Source organism: Paramacrobiotus metropolitanus, unplaced genomic scaffold (assembly GCF_019649055.1).
Source record: "Paramacrobiotus metropolitanus isolate TYO unplaced genomic scaffold, Prichtersi_v1.0 Parri_scaffold0000005, whole genome shotgun sequence".
NCBI classification, from domain to species: Eukaryota; Metazoa; Tardigrada; class Eutardigrada; order Parachela; family Macrobiotidae; genus Paramacrobiotus; species Paramacrobiotus metropolitanus.
Window position 1 is genome coordinate 2,709,168 of NW_026570225.1, and position 23,411 is coordinate 2,732,578.

The following is a 23,411-nucleotide window of genomic DNA, read 5'->3' on the forward strand; positions in this document are numbered from 1 at the left end:
GGCTTACACTGTGCAGCAGTACTTACCTTTCATGAATTTCATTGTTTGCGCAGTAAGGCCGAAATTGCTTGTACATAAATGGTAAATACCCGGTAATTGCTAATTTCAGTGACGAGCATACATATGTCGAAGACTTTTTTCAATTTATCGTGGTGAGTAATTACCAGCACTTCACTTTTATCGTTCTAAATTACGGTACAATTTATTATAAGGTTAAAAAAGTAATGGACTGAATAGCTTCAGTAAATAAATCAGAATCAATAACAGTGGTGCTCATTGTCGTACTAATGCATGAAAAGAAGATTATTCCCAGTAAAAAGCACAAATCAGACGAATCGCCCATAAAACGTATCTATGCTGTTTCTTGAGGCGTCAAAGCCGACGCAATGAAAGCATGGGGATCGGTTATCACATCCAGCAGGTGCAGAATATCCATGACTTCCGCCGCCGACGTGGCCGGCAACAGTTCCTCTTCGTAGACTCTCAACACCGCCTCACATCCCTCCATCAGCACCACATCGCCGTGGCGAATGAAGCCTACCAACCGCTCTGTCCACTCTTCGCCCTCATTCGGCACTTTGGCTAGCATCCGCGAATAAATCAAATCAATCAGGCCGAAGAAGACGAAGCACGTCTTATATACAGAATACTCCTGCGGCTCATTGCTGGCGATATTGCGTCGTTCGTGGGCATATACCAGTAGCCGCTGGAGAATGGTCAACCGATCCTGGATCCATTGTTTTCGTTCGTGCAGAAGAACATACAGCGCCGCGTAATACAACGGTGACTCCGCCAAATGACAGCTTGCACGCCAGCTGGGCGGTCGCATTTTGAGGAAATTCTGGACAGCGGTACGCTCCTTCGGGACGCTGCGCTGACTGGACATTACGTAGAGTGCTGTGTGGAGAGTGTAAGGGATCAGACGCATGTTAGAGTCCCGGCCGCCACCCTTGCTATATTCGCTGAACGACCGTTCTTCCGCAAAAATCAGAAGCGCTAACTTCAAATCATGAACCGTCAACGTGTAGCTAATTTCCCGAACTCCTATACACCAACAGAAAACTGGGTTAATGACAGATTTCTTCGCTTTCCCAAAAGATATGGGCATGACTGGGACACAGTGAGTACAGCTCAAATTCTGAACTTTAACGCTAAAAGCAACAATCAGGTTTAAAACAACCTTCGACTGGCCGACAGCAACAAAATTGCCTGCTACCGTTTCTTACCGGTATAATCTTGCAGATGTTGATTAAATTTTGCCAAAGCTTGCACATAGCCACTTTCCGACACATCCGGTCCCCACATCGGCAAAATTCCATTGCATTTGGTATTAGCATTGTGCCAGGAAGCTTTTTCCCATTCCTCCCGTGTGGATTTGATGGCTGCCGAGTGGCACTCGACATGCACACAAGTGAAATGGGTGACCGTCACACTGCCCACTGTCTTTGGCGATTTTTGCTCCAGTTCCTCCACATTTTGCCGTCGGGTGAACGTATAAACACCCAGTACTTTATCTGGCTTGAAACGATAGCCCTCACGGCAGATACAACAGTGCAAGCCTTTGTCATCTCCCAGATCTTCTAAGCCCTTAACGGCAGGTTTCGTAATGACAATTTCACCCTTGTCGTTTGTTTTCATACCCATAGCACCCAACTGGCGGGCTCGCATGGCCATGGCCAGGCGTTTCTTTTCGGCTTTGGTCTGGTCACGAATTTGTTCGATACGTTCGCGGACTGCTTGGTTTTCTTTCATGACTTCCATTAAATTTTCAGCCAATACCGATAACGGCGTACTGACATGTTCCAATCGATGAATACCGGGCACACACTCTCGACTTAGCAGAACCTGTGTGGTTTCGTGCCCACGGGCCAATCCCGTTAACAATCGCAGAACATACCTGTAAGAATCACCACGTGAAAAACAGAATTACTAGTCCGATAATAAAGGCATTTTGAAAATGCTCCAATATGAACGAAAACCAGTACCAGATATAAGAACAAATGTCGGTGAAAAAGGGAAATACACTTACTTCATCGAATTTTTGTTGACACATCGCTTAAATTCCTGCGATTCTGCGCTGGAGTTAGTTATTATCGCACCATGGGACAAGAAATAATCAACGACTTTCTTAGTTAACCCAATTCGTATCCACAAATCCTTAAACGAACCCGACACTTCATCCGGTTCCAGCATCTCAATCATGCGGCACAGCGACTCCAGGCTCTTTATTTCTGCAACAGGTAACTGATCGCCATCCACTCGGGAGAATTCCAGCGCCGGCGTAAAATAATCGACAACAATCTGCATTTTTCCTTCGTTGCAGAAGCACAAGAACGGTACGATCCGCAACAACTGCTCGGTAGCCTTGGAATCCACCTCCAGTGTATCCAAAATCTCCAATAAATCCATAACATCCGACTTGGTGCCACAATTCAGCACAAATTCTTTATATGAATCAGCGGAGAGAGTGGCAGTACCCTCTTTAAAGACAGTCTGCATTATGCCAACCAGCGGATGGGCCAAATTCTGCCGGGCCTTAACAGTGCTTTTTAGTAAGGCAATGAAGGTGGAGAAGACCTTCCAGTCTCCGGCATGGCTAATCAGAGCCTGGCGATTGATCTTTAGATGAATGGCGTAGGATAGAACTTTCAAGATGACATCGATCAATGGTCCACCCTGATCCGCCACAGCCGGAGAGGACAATTCCGACAAATGTCCGATTACAGTCTACAAAAACACACCAATGTAACCACTCGAGCTCCAAAGCTTTGGGAATTTATATTTAAGCTAACCTGAAAACCATCGCCTTCTGTAAGGATACTGGACAGGCGGTACACTTCTTCCGGGTCAGCGTTGTTTTGATTACGGTTGCCGAGGTCCTCAATGAATTCCTCTGTCGCATCGCCCATCAAACCGCGAAGACGGTACATGACACGCATCGGCGAACCTTCTGGATTATCTTTCAACCAAAGTCGCTTATACACACTTTTCACTGGTAAATCTAGGGAGATTATCTTTCCGGCAACAAGTAATTCCATAGCGGTATCATCATCCAACAATGCCACCAGTTCACAATCCCGGCAAACCTAAATGCCAAAAACATTTATTACCTTTGCTTATAGTGTCACATATTTTGAACGATGATTACAACACCAGCTACGAAGGCCAACAAAATTTACAGGAGAAGACAGTTCCAGATGTTTACCTTGTTTTTAATATCGCGCATAGACACGTCCCTTTCGGTCGCACCGAGTTCACTACGCGAGGCGAACGCCGATAAAGGGTATGGATTGCCCTGCATGCGCCCTTGCAAAAAGTCTTCTTGCTGCGGGTCTTTCTCGATAACCAGGCTGAATTCTGTCTTTTCCTTTTCTTGAGGAAAAATAATCGTGCAAAGACGTTCGTATATGAATTGCGGAGTTCGATAATCTCCACTTTCACAGTGTTTCAAAGCCTCGATGCAAATCACCATGAAGGATCGCGTTTCTTCTTCCGTACCGGACGTCATGCTTTCCATAATCTCCAGCAACTTTTCTTCCGCTTCATTTACTTGCTTCGTGCGCTGAATCGTCAATTTTCGCAGAGCCAGATATCCGTTGAAAATTGGCCCAATCAGACTGTTTCGATTCTTTGTGCGAATATCGTCCCGCCGCAATAGATTCGCTACAATAACACAATTTCGTCAATAAATTTCCTTAAAAACGCTTTACCATTGCTCCAAACTGGTCGAAGAAAAAACATTTTTATATGTTTGTCAGTCAGAGCGCTAAACCACAAAACCATACAATGGAATATATAACTGAAACCGTTAATTCAACATCCAATACTCACCAAGAATATTTGTAAGATATTTCAAAGCATATCCCTGCGCAAGGCTGCCACTGAGTGCTGTCATTTCCAAATCCGTCAGTTTGCCGATCTCCATAATTATCAGGCTTGTGACCCTTTCTAAAATACCGCGACATGCCACGAAGACGCTAGGGTTATTCCCTTCCGTCTCGACCTTGATCACCTGAATCAACTCAGCCGCGTATTCTCCCGCCTCGCCCAGATCATTCAATAAAGACCCAATAAACTGATAAACAAAATATGAGCGGCTCGGACAGGCCAAGAAAAATTGCAGCAACTCTACAGCCAAGGCCCGTAGCTGTTGTGAACCGGGATAAAACACAAGCCTCTTCAACCACGAATTTTCCGCTAAAACCAGTTTATCCGTTTCCACAGTATTCCGTACTTTATCACGCCATCTTAACCCATACTTCTGGCTCAGATGTACTTCCCGTACATTGCCTGCAGGGCCGAGTTTCTTGGGACACCGGCTAACCCAGGCCTGGAATGAGTTCCTGGCGTCTCCCTTCAACCAGCGTATCACTCGGACAATGCTGTTGATGTGCGGCAACTGCAGACTAGATAAGGCCTCCACATTCTGTCCCTTGAGCTCACCCTTCAAAGCATTCAGGATGATTTTCAGGCACGGTAATGCCACGCATTCCAACACGCCAGCGACGGAACTCTGTACGGCGTCCAAAAACAAACGCACAACACACCTGTAAAAAGACAGTAAAAATTGAATAGAATTTACAAACTAGAATTCATCTAACCGTAAAAATGCCTATTGTAACATCTTCAGTTTTCTTTCCTATTTTACATTCTTCTTGCCCAACCGCGCGAAATCAGTGCAAGTTCCGTAAAACGCTCTCTGTTTATCGAACTGGTTAAAACCTTTGTACCCACCGTAATTTCAGTTCCCAGTGCTTATCCGTTTCTTCCCCTGTATCCATTTCCAGTATTGAAATTTCATTTCCAATCGATGCGCCAATCGAAGGATTCAGTGTGCAGAATTTCTGGATGCTTCCGATTCGTTCTTGCAACAAAGTGATGAACTCTACCGCGGAACTCTGCGATCCCTGCATCAGGCTGTTGATCAACTGTTTCACTTCCATTCGTTGTTCATGGCTCCCTCGATGCAAATGGTTTTCAATCAACTCGTTAATCAGTCCCGGATACGCACTAAAGTAGTGTTGATTTTTCACTTTGGCGATGACCCGTAGTATTCGAACGCAGAACTGACTGGCAGCTGTCGCACAGCCATAGCACCCATTGACTGTTCGCACTTTCTCCACTTGGTCCGCTCCCAGTACCGCTGGCTTAGAACTAAATTCCACCACGGATGTACTTCGCATCAAACGTCGGTCATAGGCCTTCAACAGCTTTCGACAAGCCATTATCTTCTGAATGTGCTGCACCATTGTTTGCACAGTATTTTTGCATTCAACACTATAACGATAGGCTACCGCTTGTATAGTCGGATTAACGTTCGCGGCATTGTTCGCTATTGAGCTCGGAAGCGATACACCCAGACCGTCCGGTTTCAATCCACTGCTCCCATCACGTTCGTTTTTCTGTAGGGAGAGAAGCATGCTTTCGATGGAATTCCGATGCACTTGTAAAGTCCGGTACTGCGAATCGCATTTGGTCAGCAGCTGGTCGACCAAAGCTGTAAAACAATAAGAATGAACCTTTGCACAAACAACACGAACTAACAAGTAAGTTACGCTAACAGCGTTAACAATTGTCAAATAGTACACTAACCAATTGTTCTGCGGCGCTGCTCCTCATTAACAACTGGATCCAGATTACCAGAACTGGATGGACGACAGTTCACACTGTATTCAAACTTGCCGTATTTGCAAAACCCACACGAGTGACATAAAAATGGTTCGCGATTCTCATAATTAATCGATCGACACTTTAGACACTGAAAGACATTCTCTCCGCAACTCCCACAAATTCCAGGATGGGCTGGAACCATAGCTGAACATCGGGGACATTGCAGCGTCTCCTGAGTCATTCCGGGATTGTCATAAAACTCAGCATACTCAATCATCAGATTGGTTGCCTGAATAGGCAGCATAAATTCGATTTTCACTTCGGCTTGGGCATGCGCCACTGAGACGCTTTTGGCCTTCTTCCATGCCGCCATGTTGTTTTTCAGTTCGACAATGTTGTCGACAGCCACGTTGCTGTAGTACACATTGATCAGCTTTACCATTCTCGCTCGTTTCAATTCGGTTATCTTCAAGACAATTCGGTCGATCACGAAGGGCCCGGTCAGTTTGTACAGCTGAGATGTACTGGTATACTTGGCATCGGCCTTAATGGAGCTCAGCTTCACCATCTGCGTTGGAGCATCGGGGCAGTTGCAGACAAGACACGGATCACTTTCCAGATAATACCCTTCCAATCCAGTGATTTCATTCAACTGTTGGTAGATGCGCGCATTGGGATGATTGTTAATGACAACATTTTGTGATTTCAACATATTAATCACCGCGACAACGATTGATCGCCAATCTGACTCGCCCAGGTAGGGATTCTTCACGGTCAGGTAGCCAAGAAGGTCCACAAAGTCCACTACTTTGTGGCCATATGTCGGTAGTTCTTCGAATAACTTCCACATCGTACCAATTAAGGTGTCCTGGTATTTGGCGTCAGAGTTGCGATAATAAGCGTATAAGAAATGATGCGACAGCATACGCATGGAACTGGAGTTGGCTTGGAGAAGAAAACATCGGATGAATCTTTTAAGCAACGAAGAGTCTGCAAACATGGTCACAATAAACGTGAGAGCAGTATCGCCACGTACAGCGAAAACATGCATCATTTCGCAGAAAAATAATTAAACCACTATGGAAAATTTTATTAAAGAGACCTATGACATCTGATAACATAAAAAATGCCGACGCTAAAGAAAGTGGTGGCTACCCTTGCAGAAACATAACAAAATCCGACTAACCTAAACTCTGATTCAGTAACGTAACCACAGCCTTCACCACCGGCCCTCTTCAATTTGGGCCAAAGCCGGAATCTTGTCCTTAACTCCAAATAGCGCCAGAAGCAATTGTAAAATGGTTGTCGCCACCGGTTCATCTAGTGAAATAGCCAGGCGAATCAAAAAAACCAACGTACTGCGCTCCTTTTGGCAATGCCGCTGCCAGTTGGCGGTTCGTGCCAAAGCCATTTCTAAGCACGTTTTGAGATGTTCGGCCACGTTGGTCTGGTTGTCGTAATCCAAATCCCCCAGCGTCTTTTCCAACATCACTCCGCCGCGGAATCCGCATAATTTCTTTACTTCTTTAACGTGATGATCGAAAGCGTACAAGTCTCTAATCTGACGATATTTATCTTTGGATCCGCAAAGCAACATCAACAGTTTCCGAGGTGGACGACGATCCATATGTGGAGCTCCAAATGACATATAGTCGCATAGCGTGTAGCACCACGACTGATCAAAACTTGGGGGAGGACTGAGTCGCTCCGCGTCGCTTACCTAAAAAGAAAGCCATTCGAATGTTATATCACTTAATGACACTTATATGTAAGAGAACCTCCTCTTTAGTGTATACAATACTCTAGTGTTTAGAAATATGAACTTTAAAAATTTTTAGCTAATTTTCGTAGCGGATTTCTATACTGTAAGTAAAAAATCTCAAAATAGTGCCCACACTGCCCAGTGTGCCTTCAGTATCTGATATGACTAATAACTAACTGAATAACAGATAAAAAAATCTCAGCGACAATTTTTACGTGCCAGATGTGCTATATGAAATGTTTATAGTGGGCAGTAGGTGATTAGCTGACCTTCTTCATTTGGTACGGCAAACGAAGAGCCATTTCTGTCAGCAAAGTAGTGTAATCCTGGAAGAGATCATGTCCACAAGATTTGACAAAAGGTTTCAAAAAGAACGGCGCCATATCCGGCGGAAAGTTCATAGCCTTCGGTTTCAAAAGTTTCATCTCTGACGGTTTTTTCTTGCTTTCCCCTTCCGTTTCCATTTTGCTTTTATCGGCCAATAGCTTCAACAAGTAGTGGCACAAATCCAGAACTCTCGTTCCATTTAAAACAGTCGCGCAGTGGTTGGTAAATGACGTAGGAATCAAATGGTTGGAACGGTATTTTCGATAACGTGATGCAGATTTAGAAATCAATACAGACAAGAAACGCAACAACAATATAACAACTTCATTTTCCGGCGTTCGCACAGCAAATGACTGTCTGTCCTCACGATCAATCTTCAGTGCGGCTACCACGGAATAAATCACTTTATCCAACAAAATCATATCCTCCTCATACTTCGCCGGGTCTAGATCGACGCAAAGGTTGAACAACAGCTGCATCGTTGGCACAGCCGACAATCCATCGTTCAGGGTTCCCACGATACTCTGCAATCGTTCAATTACAGCGCGCTTCAACTTCCTTACAGTAATTTCTGAAAAAGCTGGCGATGACAAATCGGTCTGAGAAGTGGAGGTGGAAACGTTATCCGATCCTGGCGTTTCCATTGCCTGATTGTTGGGGCCACTGGTATCGCCCGCAAGCGATGATCCCCCACTACCTTCATCCGAACCATGGGTCGAACACGGCGCTCCGTTAGGAGACTGAGGCCGAAGGGCCGAGGTTTCGGTCGGCGCATTGCTGGCTTCGTCATCACTGGCGCCTTCCGCATCAGTATTACTGTCGGTTGATTCTTCACCCACTTGCGGCTGGATACTCGCAACACCAATGCTGCTGGCATTCTCATGACCGACATCTTCCGGTTGCATGTTCAAGGCCATAGCTAAATCCAGCATAGCTTCATCGTCCGCGTCGGGTGGAATCTCGAGAATCTGAAATACAACAGTTTGAAACGAATAAGATCAAATTAGCTGCATATACCACATCAAACAAAAAATAAAAACACAGAACTGGCCAAACAATAATCTTGTCTGTGAATGCAACACACACAAAGCTGCAGCAGTTTGATAAACATTCCCAATTCAGCGTGCAAACAAACCTGTTGCAGATTGTTGGGATTCTCGATGAAATCCTCCAATGCCTGCGCTCCACCCAAATGCGGCTCAACCATCTGCCAGACCATTTGCAGCTCTCCAAGCATTTCTTCCATGTTTTGACTAACTTCGCCTTCACCACCAATCTGTTCTTGGGCTTGAAATGACTCATCTGCTTCGTTTTCTTCAGAATCGTTCCCCTCTTCCAAGTCCGGTAACAATGGCGCGTTAACAATCGGCTCGTCGGTTCTTTCTCGCGATTGCCGTTGAATCTCTTTCACCACTGCCTTTGCGCTAATCTCTTTGGGACGCAGAGTCTTTAACACAGTGTTCTTCGCCGCCAGCGCAACCGTTTGATCCTTACAGCAGATGAATGTGATATACAGCTTTACTCCTACCGGAATCATTTCGGGATCTGCCACCATAATGACGTGCACAATTTCCACAAGATACTGAACAGTCAATTCAATCGGAAGCAGCTCTTGCAGTTGTACAACATTAGCCACAGTAATTTTTTTGGGGAGAGATGCGTGAATGTGCCAGAACAGACTGGACAAGCTTTCCAAAAAATAAGTAGTCTTGATGGTGGACTGACGTGATTCACTCCGCATGGTTTTCCTTACGGTATCTTTGCCAAGAATTAGTCGACTCGTCTCCAGTTTCGTTTCATCCACTGTATCAATCAACTGCTGGTACAGATTTGCCGGCCGTTTAGCAGCAATGGGGCGCAAGCTAGCTAACAAATGGAAAAAACTAGACGAATCTATTGGGCTGTCTATGTTGGTGTTACTTTCCATTTTCGTACGTCCGACTAATTCTTCCAGCACTTTTATGCAGTGCCCGATGACAGCTACGTCTTTCGCCGAATGAAATTGGGAGCGCTGAAAATCATGAACGGGAAACAGCAGACACTTAGCATTATGGTACACCTGGGGCAAGGCTTGACACGTGCTAATCAGATTAATGGTCTTGTCCATAATATTATTGCGTAATTCAGCAGTATCCAGCGGCCATATGGATATCGACAACTCCAGTGCCTTCAGCGTTCGGCCAAGGACGGTATCGAAGAGATTTACAACCGCACAGGTTTTCGTCGTTAGCAACTTATTCGATGCCTCCGCATTCGGCCCCTGCTCTCCTTCTTTATCCCATCCCAACGTTGATTTGGGCTTGCCGTACACCACGATCGAGTCAAGGTAGGTTATCGTTCCTGTTTCCGCGGGCGAGAAATGCAAAGTTAGTTTCCGATCAGCCAGTACGGATTCCTCTTCGGTCAACGGGAAGTCAAAATATCGCGCTCCACGCTGAAGAACAAAGACCTTATTCCGGCCAAACACTTTAACCGATGCCGGATACTTGTCCATGCCTTGCGCTCCCAATCCCACACGGAACCCGCAAAACGCATAGCTGTGATCAAGGTTAGTAATCTCCAGATCAAATCCCGCCGATCTTTCGCTCACAATATACGTTGTATTCTGCTCTAAACGCGACTTCAGTTTGGCTTTTGGGTAAACATCTACCAGGTCTCCGCCGAACTCAATGTTGGTGAGAAGTGTACAATTTTCGAAGAAGTCCACGGGAAAAGAAGGGTTGGAGGTTGGGGACTCTTTACTTTTCGGCATGGGCGCATGACATTTCACTGCAGTTGCAGAGGATGCGATAGTACTTTCACTCGGCATCCAAACTGCTGCTGAGTCGGACTGGAGGGAATAGAACTTCAGGGTACCGTCTTCGTTCAGAGAAGCCAAGATCGTTTGGGGCCCGTCAGATGCGGTGTATTTAGTGACCACCATATCGAGAGCCTTCACTTTGGTGCTACTCGGTTTTACGTTTTGAAAAGACAGCCCCTCTCTGTCGACAATCAAGACGATGGGAACGCTTATACCCTGCAGCCAGGCAAATATCTGACCGGGAAAGCCTCCGTTTTCTGAAAAGCACCCTACAAACACAGTAACTTTCAGAATGTAACGCTTCAGGTTTGCAAACAAACAAATTTTAAATGGTACTAACACAAAGATTTTCCTTGAGTTGTGTCTCCTTTCTGTTTTGAAAAGCTCAGTTCCGTTGCGGGAATAACAGCGTTGTCGCTGGAAATACTGGTAAGCGGGGCCACGAACAATTTGCCTATAATTAAAAAATCATGTATCAAAATGCGGAAAACGATACGCACGGACTTAAAATCCAGAGCGCTGTGAATAGGTATGTATCATCACGGGGTACCATCCGTGTCGCGATTCCTCTCAAACCGGTGACCATATGAAAGCTGCCCTTTAGGTTTAGCACTGATTTGACCGATGAGACCCATTACATTTCGTCGGATTCACTACGTGCTGATACAAATACAGTACCATTATCGCGTACCGCAAACATTTACTGAGAACACCACGTAAAATAATATCTAACTGAACAATGAACGGCCACGATGATGATTCCAAATAAATCACAAATAACACGTAATTATATAGTTACAGATAAACATTAATTTTTCAGTCAGCCGCACAATTTGAAAAATCATGAACGTACCTTGCTCATAACTAAGAAACAGCAACTGCAATGCGTGTGAATAGTACAGTGCCACTCCACCTCGGGTGCCACTCTCTTCTGTCCTGGAAGTTTCGCGCGGCAAATCACTGTGAGCCACATTTAATGTCGTTGTCACAAAGAAAGGATCCGTATCGGCCATCGCGTGCGAGTTGAGCTCCTGGGCGAATACCTGACCCGTAGACGACATGATCATCACGTGGGGGCCATCGGAGGAGCCAAAAAACGCCACTGTCACATCGCGGATTTTTCCATTGGCAATCAACAAATCGTAGACTGGTTTCTCGGTGCTCTTGGATAAGTCAAAGATTTTAACGAAGTCCAGAGTTGCCACCAGTAATTCGGTCTGCGAATCCGGCATCCACAAAGCTTTAACAACAAAATTTCCACTTTCGAACGATCCCAGATTAACAGTGATTTGGTCATGCGTGCTCAGCTCAGGATTCATGAGAACAACAACACAATCTTTACTTCCGGTAACGGCAATCAGACCATCACGCAGCGGATTAACCAGAATTCCCGACACGTTAAAAGGAAAAATCACATTGCCGTGAAAGGGCAGCATCAATTTTGGAGAACCACCGCCACTGCCATTCAGTGGCAGTTGGTGCCGGTCACAGACTTGTTTCAGCAAATGGGATAACTGATACACCGAAATTTTGTTCTTCTCCACGGCCATGGCCAAATATCTCGCTGGACCATGAGAAAACACCGCCATTACTCGTCGTCGGACGGTTGCCTGGTACAATTGAGTACGTGCCGACATATCGGAGGGTTCGCTGCTACAAAAAGATCGACTCGATCACTGGAAAATATCCTGAAATATCAATTTCACTGATCTCAACACTTCGCTCACTTACATGCCATTTTTGATGTTATCGAAAGTTCCTTCCTGAGTTGCCATTAACGGCTGCAACAGTCGATCGCTAGGCTCTACAACCGCCTTTCCAGCAGCTGGTAAAGTCAACGAGTGCAGTGTTTTCAGGCGTTGTGCGACTTTTTCTGAACGTCCAGCACTGGAACACAAGGCCCGTACTACACCGTTAGCACCGCTGACAAGATGCCCCATTAGCGAAATCAAAACCGAAGTAATATCAAGGGTATTCAACAAGCGAGTCAAAGCTTCGCGCTGACTGTTCAATTGTTCCTGCAACTGGTGATTCAGCTCATCCATCTCTTTTGACCGTCGAAATGATCCAGTAGACGCATTCATCCCTCTGGATGCACCCAAGGAAGTGGATGAGAATGCACCAACCGCTCGACTGCCAATCAGAATGCTGGAGCTTTCTTCCACTACTGCTGTGTTCCGTTTCCGCAGAGCTTGACATGATCCATCTTCTTTGGCTCCACAATCACAAAAAAACGATCCGAATTTGCTGTACGTGACATCATGTCCCCTGTGACACACCTTTGCGCACACGGAACACATTCCCTGTCCATTAGTCAGACCGCAGGTATGACAGTGATACCTAGATAAAACATTTACATACAGCCAAAAATTCCTCAGTAAAAAAAGGAAGCTTTATCATTACCAGTGCTGGCTCATAAATTCTTTTGCTGTAATAGTGAAAGTGCATAGTTTCGAATCATCCACTTCATCGGCGGATTCCTCTCCGTGAGCTGATTCATCATCTTCATCATTCTCGTCCACCACACTAGACTCGACATCCAAATCGTCAGGATCGGGTGAAGCCGTTCGTTTCGTATCGTGCCTCAGCGCAGACAGTATCCGTCCCACATACAGCAATAAACCGCCAACCGCATTCAGCACTTGCTCGAGCGTGCCTCCTGTCGCGCCTTCATCCAGTTTATCCTTCACTTCCCTCTGCGATAAATACTGGACACATGATTTCAACCAAGCGACTGATGATGTTAACAAGAGCTCATGCCCTATTTTGCACGACGCGGCTAGCACTTCCATCGTCGGCATCAGCTCCGCAAACAATGGGTAGTCCGAGCCAGACACTCCCATGTTTGGCGACACAATGGCGGTCAGCGCCTTTAACAAGACTTCAGCTAGCATTTCGCTCAGTGGTCGATCAGCTACCTGTATAAACGCTACCCAGTTCTCCAAGAAAACCACACATTTTCGTTCACTGCCGTCTTTCCACGAAGGGTTACGCAGAACCTTATCCATCCATAGCTGCAGAACATCGGGTGATCGCTGTTCGATTTTTCTCAACGACTGGCTCAATAAAGCCAATGTGGCATCGTCGGAGGATTTGGCTGTTTCCACAAGGATACGATTGACAAAATTCAACACCATCACGTCATACGAATTAGAGAACTGCGACTTCGTAATAGAAAGCATGATTTCCGTAATATCAAACGATTTCTCTTGAAAGATTGCTGCCATAGCTGCCCGTCCGGTTTGCGTATCCAGTAAAGCATTAAATGTCTCCACGCATTTGCTTGCAATTCCAGTGGGATCCATATCCGCACTGACCACGTCATCTCGCAGCAGTTTCAATATGTCATACACCAAATACATCAGCGTTTTCATGTACTGTAACTGAAAGGTGCTATCACCAAGAACCCGTTCCAACATCGTGGTGGCCATTTTTTCCATATCCTCGGGGATGAAACATCCCATGATAACCGGCATCATAGCTCTGTGGAAATGTTCCTTCAGCACCATATCGATGCTAACAGGGAGCCACGATTGCAATTCATGAAGGAACTGCACAAGAATGTTCAGCGTGTACTTCAAGGACAGATTGTGTCCGGAGGCGTTGCCGACCTTGATGTTGGTGGTCCCGATCATGTGGTTCGTAATCACGTTATTGACAAATCCATCAAAGGTCATGGCTTCATTATGCTGGTATTCCTTGTGGGACGGAAACATGGGTTGATTACCGGCTTCTTTCATCTGCCATTCAATCAGGACGTCGGTCAGCAAGGGAGGAACAGCTTCTTGGACATGGTTTGCGCTAGTCAGAAGAGTACCGCTGTTTTGTCCGCACACGAACAACAGCTGCTGATACACCTAGAACAAAATAAAACGAAAGAAATACTGCACATCAACATTAACGCTCAACCGTTAAAGTAAGGCTCAAATTACCTGCAGAGTATTGCCGCCCGTGGTAATCCTTTCCGCGATGCGGTTCATAATACTAGACGCACAAAAATGTCCATAATGTATAATGCAATCCAGAACCAAGGGAGCGAGAGCAGTGGCAGCAGAGTTCAAGCGTGATTTGTCCACATTATTATCCCGCACCAATTCTTCCATAGCCTGTTGGACCTTACTGATCAAACACACCAAACTTAGTGAAGAGGGAATCTTCGGAAAATCTTGATCGTTGATTATGGGTCCATCATGCAGCCACGTTCTTAATCCACCTTCAGATAATAAGGATTTGGCTGTCTCTTCCAATGGCGAAGCATCAATTGCCGGCATTTCTGGTGCGCCTGGAGCTTCTGTTTTCCTTTTTTGCTGGTACTTCAAAAACGACTCCATGTAGTTTCGTAAACGATGAAGATCTTTGTTGAAACCGACAGCGTCCGAACAGTTGGACAGCAATAAATCCGCGTTCACTGTGCTTTGTCCTATTTAAATACCAACGAAAACGATAACACAAAATATTGGTACAAGTACTGCAACTGTGATAGACTTGTATTCCTATTTACTTTCCAATTTCCATTCAGACAAAACTCCTATGCACATAGACTGCGATCTCTGATTCCAGCACTTTTGTGTACAGCGGACTGTGAAACTATATTTTACGTTTCGGGTAGGCTGAAGAACGGAAAGCTTAATACGCAGTTACGCACGTTGCTTTATTTCGCTAAAAATGTTTGCGTGTTTTTACCACAGAAATCTAATCTGCCAAGAAATCTGCCTATGTACGTACTTACCCAATTTGACGAATGTATCTTTTAACCAAGTCTTGTATGATTTGCTGGTCAACCGTGCCGCCCACAACGCAGCAGTAATATTTTGCACTGAATCGAGCGCAAATTCTTGCCCATCCTTCCGCAACGTATCCCAGTGCGCCAACGACGGCGGCAGCACTCGCAGTAGTCGCCAGAGAAGCAGTGCCGCATAGTTAAAAGTAGCGACATGCCGTAGGCTCTCGCTCTCCTGCACTGTTTTTCCATGCAGCGCATTCCACAGGGTATTCAAGGCATGGTAAAAGTCAGCGTATTCGGGGGTTTTATTTGGGGCCAGGAGAAAACTGCAAGCCAACCCATCCAGTGTCAAAGGATCCTGATGGGCATTTTCCGGGGTGATAATATAGTAAAAAACTCTGTACAAATCTGGATATTTGGCTTGATCCACCGGGGACATTTCACATACTCTCTGCGCCACATCGTAGACCGGAATCTGCATATCGGGAATTTTCGATTGGGTAACAGCGGGAAACAATAAACTCTCCACTTGTCGCATCAACGAATCCGATGGTTCATACAGACGATGCATCAAATATTCAATCGTCACCAGGATCCGCGAAACAATCAACAAATTCCGCTCGTTCCATTCTTTAATTTTGCAAGCGCAACTAACAAACGAAGAAGCCAAAAGTGTTAGAACAGATTTCTTTTGCATCAATGCCAAACCATGGAAAGCCAGAAGAAGCAGATACAGATGCTCCGGATTCAGATCTTCAAATTCCAGATGGTTCCTCCACCAATTCGGTATCTGTGTGGTGTCCGATTGTTCTCTAAGCGCTCGCTGTTGAAGCGCCACACATAAGCGGTTCCAGATTGTCAATGTAGCTGTCGACGAGACCGGTGCATGCCGCGGGCTCTCATGAGCATCATCTTGCTGATCAAATTGCCATTTTAGCAGAACACGTCCAAAAAACGACAAAAAAACTCTTGGCATGTACAAAGGCCATGGTTCAGCTTTTTTGGCCGGAGAGAGATCCAATCCAACAGATTTCAGCACGTTAAGGATGATTTCGTCACTGACGAACCCTAAATTTTCAGGAAAAACCACCATTATCAATCACCGGTGAGCATCGTAATCACGGATATTCCAAAACTCTGTTATTTGGTAAATTCATTCCTCAAACCGATACACATTTCGAAGACCTAACCATAAGTAATTCTTTACCTGTAGTAACCAAATTGTGAAGAAACATATCCAGCGTTAATTCGCATTTCGCAACAAGAGATCGCAGATGCGGTGGATCCATGTCTCCCGTAGGCACGTATTCAAAAGAACTGGTCGTCATGATCGGCAACATTTGCGTCACATGCTTCGCCATGAAAAACTCCCGCAATAAAATCTCCATCATCCCATGTTCACTTTGTAGAAATTCGCGATCAAGAAAATGTAAGATTTTTGAGACAGTATCCAGAAGAGATTCCGTTAAGGCCGTATCCTGGGAAATCCCGTTGGAGGCGTTGGACATTTCCGAGCCCATCGGTCCTTCAATGCTCTCTTCCCACAGATATCCCGGAATCAAATTGTCTTGACTAGACGACAGCTTGGTTGGACGAGGTGAAGTGTCCGAATCGGAATCTCGACTTCTCGACCGACTTCTGCTTTCGGACTTGACCCATAATGCATTCGGTGATGGACTGGAAGACGGTTGTTTTTGTGCACTCTTCACGCACTTTAACAGCCGACGGTACGCTTGTCCGTGGCAAATGGATAAGGAGCGAATAATCACGCCAAATGTATCGTGTTGCCGCATCAGATAAACCAACCTGTACCAGGGAGTGTAAATTTCCGACAAAACCAGCTGATTAGGAACCGTAACCGGTAAGGACTCCAGCAAAGGAATCTCGAAGGATCGCAAATCATCCGTCAGTTTACTCATAAACATCAGCAGCTGCCGCAGAAGATACAGTGCCGGTGCAGAGAAAATGAGCAACGAAGCTGTAAGGTCGAGGTCGGCTCCCACAAGAATTCCCTCGAGACTGGCAAAAAAATAACGACAACACACAGTGACCATGTTCCGAGCGGCTTCTCGGTTGTTGACGGCGATACTCTTTTCCAGCTGTTCATACACGGTCAACAGCTGTTCTGCTTTCTTCATTGTGGACAAACGCGATTCACTGAGCTGCCGCTGCAGACTTCCATCCGATTCTTCCGCGACAGTTTGACAGTCAATCACATTTAAAGAGGTTAACAGTTTACAGGCGTTCGTGATACAGCTAATTCCAAAACTGCATACAAACTCCAAATTCTCCGGTGAGCAGCAGTCGGGAAGTGGGATTTTGCTCATCTGGAACGCCACATCCAGATCAGAGGAGAGAATATCCGCTCTGCCCACAATTTGTCGGGCGTCCGTCAACTTGGTGATCACGGCTTTGAAGAAGTTGATCGCACCGATGTCGGTGTCCATAAACGCACTGAACACTGCGGAATTCTGCAGAATGCTTAACAGTGTATCCCCCACACGATTTTCACACAAATACCAGTACATCTTCTTGCCGTAGCGCTCGCTGAATTTGCCTGACACCTTGGCCGCGGAGATGCCCAACTCGGAAATCGGCTCATAGGCGCCCTGAATAATCGGAGTGATCAAGTTCTTCACGTTGACAACGGGGACTGAAGGCACCATGTGGACATTTCTTTTCACATCTTTCTTTTCTTCTTCGTGCTCCACATCGCTCCTGTCCGCTGGCTTGACTTCCGGAGGTACTTTAGCCGTTTCCAACTGTTTGAACATTGCCAGTATTTCATTTTTCCCATACGGTGATCCCAGATTGTACACCGCAGCTAACAGCTTCAAACAGTCCGCCATCGTCAAGAAACTGCTTCCCACAGGTTTCTGTAAGCGCTGAATGCAGTAATCCATCAGCAATTTCGCGGCCGCATTGACCAAGTTTTCCAGAGCGCGGTCGTTCTTCTCGGCGATGTGCAGACGATGCTGATAAATGGCATGATAGGACAGGGCGACGTAGGCATCCCAGAACGGTAGGTAATCCGCTTGGGCGCTGAGAATCTCCGATTTCAGCTGGGAGATGTACTGCAGTAACTGCCTAAAATCGGAATCAGGCAGGGCATCGTACGGCTGGGAGACTAGAATTTCGATCGGTTTCAGAATTTGCTGTAACATGACGCGAGAACCACCGCTGTCTACAGCCATCTTTATGCGTTTCTTCTATTTCATAGGAGCGAATCCACTTATTCTCTGCAAATTGTGAATCGGTTACATGATCACAAATATATTTTCGTTGTCAGTAAAAAATAAACTGCGAAACAAATTACAAATTTCAAGCATTGCATTAATACTGAAGTTAACTGTGAAGAAAAACTCAGAATTCATGGGACTTATCGTTCCACTACTAGTAATCGATAACCATGTTTGCACCGTTATACATCAAGTACTCCTACGTTCCCTTCCTGTTGAGTCAGGTATGTACTCATAAGAGTATTCCTCTGTCAGCAGGCTAATAAGGATCACACGCGTAAGTGCTAAATCCAAAAATATTTACTGATTTACGTGCTCATGCGGATAGCGATGATTCGAGATAGCTACTAATTCTGTGCTTACCAGTGAGTCATTAAGATTTTTAAGTTCAGATTGTTATGTTTTATCAGTTTTTATGGTGACGGAACATGACGCGTTTTTTTATTAATTAAGATATCACGAACAGCATTTCCCAAACTACGATGGGCAAGTGGACGCCGCACGCTTCCGTTTATGAAAGAGAAAACTGAAAAAGCGATCGAAATGATGCTTTCACCGTTTAAATACGTACCAGGCGCAAATTTGTTTCAGTTTTAGGACAGAAAGTTTAAAGGCTGAACAGCTAAAGCTCATTCGCCTTACTTTACCATTAACAAAACAAGGCGAGATCACTCACTTCGCTGATGCTTTTTGTTCAATCCGATGACCAGAAATCCAACTCTCAGAGAAGGCCGTAAGATCAGCCCTAGTAGGTAAGTAAGGAGGAGTAAGTATTAAAATATCACGGCACTGACGACAGTATTTCGCAGAGATTCAGCACTTCTCGTTAACAGGAAAACCAATGCGAAGTAAACTCGTAGGACCGCAAAGATCTTGAAATTTTATGCAAAATCATGAAAACTAACAAGGAATTTTTTATTTTTAGAATGGGGCATGCTTTGATCTTCGACTGAATGAATGAAAACCCAGCCCAATGGGTGGGCCTGACCCACGGTGCGGCCCAATCAAATCTGTAATAAAGGCCCACCGCCAGACAGTGCGCTTTTCAAATCCGTTTGATTTTCTTTTGCGGTTCAGATTTTGGGGAACTGACGGCAGGTCACCAACTCACCATATAATCAAGCAACTTGCTGTCAGAAACTGACTGATAGCAGAAAAATGTATTTCTTTTATAGTTACTATTTACGGTTAATATGAAAGCGGTAATAGTTAAATATCATCATAAAATGTCATTTAGATTTTTTCCATGAAAGAAGTTTTTGTTCCACTTCCTGGCTTCCAACCAACTTACCAAGATCAGACCATGGAGAATGCGGAACATCTAAGCCGAGCAACACAGGGAAACCTCACCGGCGCCGGTATACCGGAATGCGATCGTGCCGAAATTGTTTTCACCTGGATAATAGGATCTTCCATCGCGTTTTGCTATGTTGCAAGCTTGTACATTCATCCGCTGGGTGCGAAACTGATTGCCTTCCCAAGTCGTAACCGCGATGATCCCGCGGAGATCAGGTCGCGATTTCAGCGAGTATTCTGCGCATCTGTGATTTCATGCTGCCTCTCGGCAGTCTTTCATTATTTTTCTGGAGTATGCTCGGATAAATCTTTTGTGGTTTGCTTCGCGAATCGGATAGGATTGCGATTTAACGGGGTATTGTTCGCGAGTGTTTTGCCGGTGATTTTGACACGTATGTAGATTAAATGCGTAACATCAGCTGGTTTCTGTGATCGTATCGTTTTTGGAAGAGTTCCTGATATTGCAGTGATTCTTTTTGCTGGTCCAATCGTGGGTGATTTTTTTGCTGGACGTTGGAGGGGATACAATCGAGCTTTCCTAACTCTAATTTATCGAAATCTGTATTACCGGCGGCGCGTACTTCGCGACACTATTTACTCCCACATCTGGTGGCGAGCTTATGTAAGTGGTTGATTATCTTACGTAGGTAATGTGCTTTTACAAATTTCCCAACAATTTTCCACGATTCTAGATGCGTCCTCAATAGGTCCAAAGTGTTATAATGAATTTCTGGAACTATGACAATTTTAATTTTTTTAATTTGTTTCTTATTGTAGGTCGTGGCTCCGTTGTCCGAAGAATTTGTATATCGCGCATGCTTGATTCCCGTATTGATTGTGTGCTATGGGCCACGTGCTGCCATCCTGATAAGTCCGTTATCCTTCGGCGTCGCTCATTTGCATCACATCTTCGACCGGATACGACTGGGGACCCCGGCGCTGCGTGCTGTCATTGCTACGTTGTTTCAGATCGCCTATACTTCCCTTTTCGGCCTGTACTCTGCGTACCTCTTCGTCCGCACTGGCCATATCGCCGCACCGATCCTTACGCATGCCCTGTGCAATGTGCTCGGCGTGCCTGAAATAGAGACATTCGGAACAGTGCCTCTGGGCGCGAAGATTGTCATGGTTGTAGCTTATTTGGGAGGATTCGGAATATGGTTGTATCTCCTGCAGCCTTTGACAGATCCTGGTCTGTATGGAAATGTGCAGTGGTAGAAAAATGAGTAAGTTATGCAAGTTTGTTATTCGTATATTCAGCACTTTAGTGTTTATATTATGATGAATAACGTCAGTTATCCCTGTCAGACATAATGCTGGTGAATTGTTTTGGGTTCTGAACCGTGTTACCGAATAGTTTTCTCATGGGTTAGATATGGCTGTTCGTATTGGTCATTCTTTGGGGCTGCTTTATAGAATGGGACTTGCAGTTATCCTCAGAAGCTACAGCAAAGAGACAAGTGAGTACATAGATTGGCATACGTACAGCAAGTGGAACATGATGACTAGTTATCCCTGTCAGACAGAGTTTTTGGTGAATTGTATTACTGACTTGTTGCCAAATTTTTTAACGAAATGTTCTATAAAAAAGCAGCCGGGTTCTAAAGTGTATCATCTTTTTCGTAGGTGTTATTTTTGTCAGCGATTGGCAGTCTGGAATCCAAATATACATTTAGATTTTAAGGTGAGTAGAACGCACTAGAACAACTGGCCTGTGAGTTTTCAAGAAAAAAAATGATGATTTAAATCAGTTATCCCTGGCAGAATTTGGAATTTCGTTGTGGATTTAATTATACTTCATCTCTGAACATATAATGCATTTAATCATTATTTGAAGAGATCTGCACATGAATCAAATCAAAGCACACGAATACTAAAATTTGTTGCTTGCCTTGCAGGTGCCGATTTTATGGAATCCATCTGAACTAGTGATCCTCTAATATGTAAACCTATTTCTTTAGGTGATTTGCGACATATCTTCTGCCTTTCTTACAGCTTCTTTATTTTGTGGTTGCTCTGTGCAAGAGAACTCAGCTTGCATCATTTATGCTTAAAAGTGCCATAGAGATTAATTTTGTACAGATATGTTAGTAGAGATTTCGCTTTTGTTATGCAAACATAAAACAACAGTCAGTAAAACATTTCGTCATAAAAAATGTGATAATAAACATTTCGTCGACCACAGCGTGAGGTACTGAGCATTGTATACTGTACAACGAGATGTTTCTAATGGTGATCCTTCCGGCGTCGCACAATTTCGGCTTTAGCGTGATGATCCCAGTGTGGATGGTTGTAGTTTTCTTTCCCGTCAAGATCACGATCTCGACGTCGCTCATGGTGGATATCATGACTGTGATGTCTCGGCCAGCCGAACATTTTGAAAAACTTACGATCGCTGTAGTCGCTATCGTCGTCGAAAAACCATTTTAGCCCATATGTGGACCAGGACAGGCAGCGGGAATCACCTCGGCGTCTACCATTCCAGTAGCAGTCGTTGGTGGTCACATCGTCGTCATCCTCGTCGTGGTCACTGGTGGGGCGGCCATTGTACCATCCTGTTTGAGTGTTAACTACGACGGGAACAACGACTGGACGGCGGCCGCCATTGGCGACTGGCACCGCTACTGGCCCACTCTGCCAATGCTGCTCATGCCAGACAAGCTGCTTATCGCTAGTTCCTTCCTGTTCAGTTGGCGCTGCAGAAAAACCAGATGCAATTAAAATTAATGATCGGGCTATTATTGTACATTTATTATTCTAGCAAGGTTATAATTTCTTCAAAATTGAATCTGGCGAAACCATTTAAATCCGATTTTCTGCACGATCATTTCAGAGCGACTTAAAGGTAACCGGATTACATTTCCGGACTGGCATGAATCGAAAGCGAAGTTTTGGCATAGCCTACCTGAAAGGCACGGTGCAACCACAAAGGTCACAAAAAAAAGCCAAGAAACCGGTGCCATTTATTTAAATTTAGTTTCCTGGTAGGTGTGCACAGAATCACTACATACATATAATCGAATAGGTTAACGCATACGAGAACCGCTAATTAAATACTAAACAGAAACTTTCCGTTAGCTACCAACCTTACGCATGCAGTTGTACCATATATTCGTGTTCCGGAAGTTCGTTGCCTTTGTTTGGGATAACATCTTAACATAAGCGGCAAGCTGAAGTTATTCATCTAGTGTCACAGAACCACTCGGTTTTTAATCACTAAAGTTTTGGTATACAAAGTGCCTCAACGTGGCCATTTGCGGACTGCTTACGAAAGTGCACGTGCACTTGCCATAAGTTCGACCAAAAGCACGCCAGTGTTTTTTTGAGGATAATTAATTATATTACGCGTAGCTTATCAACGGCATAAGAACGAAAAATAATGTGTCTAACTGAAGTGTACCGTAGTAATACCGTGCCACATCGCAAATAAAATACATAAATCACTGCTCTTTCATTGACCCTTTTATGCTCGATGCGATCGTTATGATATTTATACTGTGATATTATTGATGTACGGTATGGAGGGTAGGTACAAAGTGGGCCAAGTTAAAGGGTTTTAAAAGTTTTAAAAGTTTTAAGACTTGGCCCACTTTGTACCTACAGTGCAAATTAAATGCTAATTCCCAGGTTCGGCATTGTTTATTCAATCCCAAG

At 44.9% G+C, this 23,411-nt stretch overlaps 3 protein-coding genes across 5 annotated transcripts; 1 reads left to right on the forward strand and 2 right to left on the reverse strand.

Annotated features, from left to right (window-relative positions):
* Positions 1-135: 135 nt before the first annotated feature.
* On the reverse strand, positions 136-19,372 carry LOC129580893 (E3 ubiquitin-protein ligase UBR4-like). The gene is given in 20 exon segments (XM_055471646.1): positions 136-1,044; positions 1,227-1,897; positions 2,030-2,727; positions 2,793-3,086; positions 3,206-3,663; positions 3,832-4,547; positions 4,735-5,497; positions 5,593-6,600; positions 6,797-6,844; positions 6,847-7,330; positions 7,642-8,667; positions 8,835-10,768; positions 10,840-10,953; positions 11,353-12,152; positions 12,231-12,839; positions 12,903-14,356; positions 14,432-14,919; positions 15,229-16,290; positions 16,430-18,461; positions 19,138-19,372. Coding segments are annotated over 19 exon segments (15,306 nt in total). The 5' UTR covers positions 18,417-18,461; positions 19,138-19,372; the 3' UTR covers positions 136-352.
* On the forward strand, positions 18,771-22,004 carry LOC129580895 (CAAX prenyl protease 2-like). 3 transcript variants are annotated; one of them, XM_055471650.1, is made up of 9 exons: positions 18,771-19,213; positions 19,387-19,473; positions 19,539-19,621; positions 19,699-20,149; positions 20,225-20,379; positions 20,535-20,983; positions 21,174-21,217; positions 21,384-21,441; positions 21,656-22,004. In XM_055471650.1, exons 4-6 carry the CDS (start codon positions 19,708-19,710, stop codon positions 20,973-20,975), a joined length of 1,038 nt encoding a protein of 345 aa, XP_055327625.1. In that variant the 5' UTR covers positions 18,771-19,213; positions 19,387-19,473; positions 19,539-19,621; positions 19,699-19,707; the 3' UTR covers positions 20,976-20,983; positions 21,174-21,217; positions 21,384-21,441; positions 21,656-22,004. The 3 variants fall into 3 exon arrangements, with proteins under 3 accessions (XP_055327625.1, XP_055327623.1, XP_055327626.1); XM_055471648.1 differs by having other exon boundaries at positions 18,772-19,213; positions 19,539-20,149; positions 21,656-22,002; XM_055471651.1 differs by lacking the exons at positions 18,771-19,213; positions 19,387-19,473 and having other exon boundaries at positions 19,541-19,559.
* LOC129580896 (uncharacterized) lies at positions 21,748-22,810 on the reverse strand. Its single transcript, XM_055471652.1, has 2 exons — positions 22,663-22,810; positions 21,748-22,453 (listed from the first exon to the last, which is right to left on the reverse strand). The coding sequence occupies exons 1-2, from the start codon at positions 22,718-22,720 to the stop codon at positions 21,984-21,986; spliced, it is 528 nt and encodes a 175-aa protein (XP_055327627.1). The 5' UTR covers positions 22,721-22,810; the 3' UTR covers positions 21,748-21,983.
* Between the last annotated feature and the right edge of the window lie 601 nt (positions 22,811-23,411).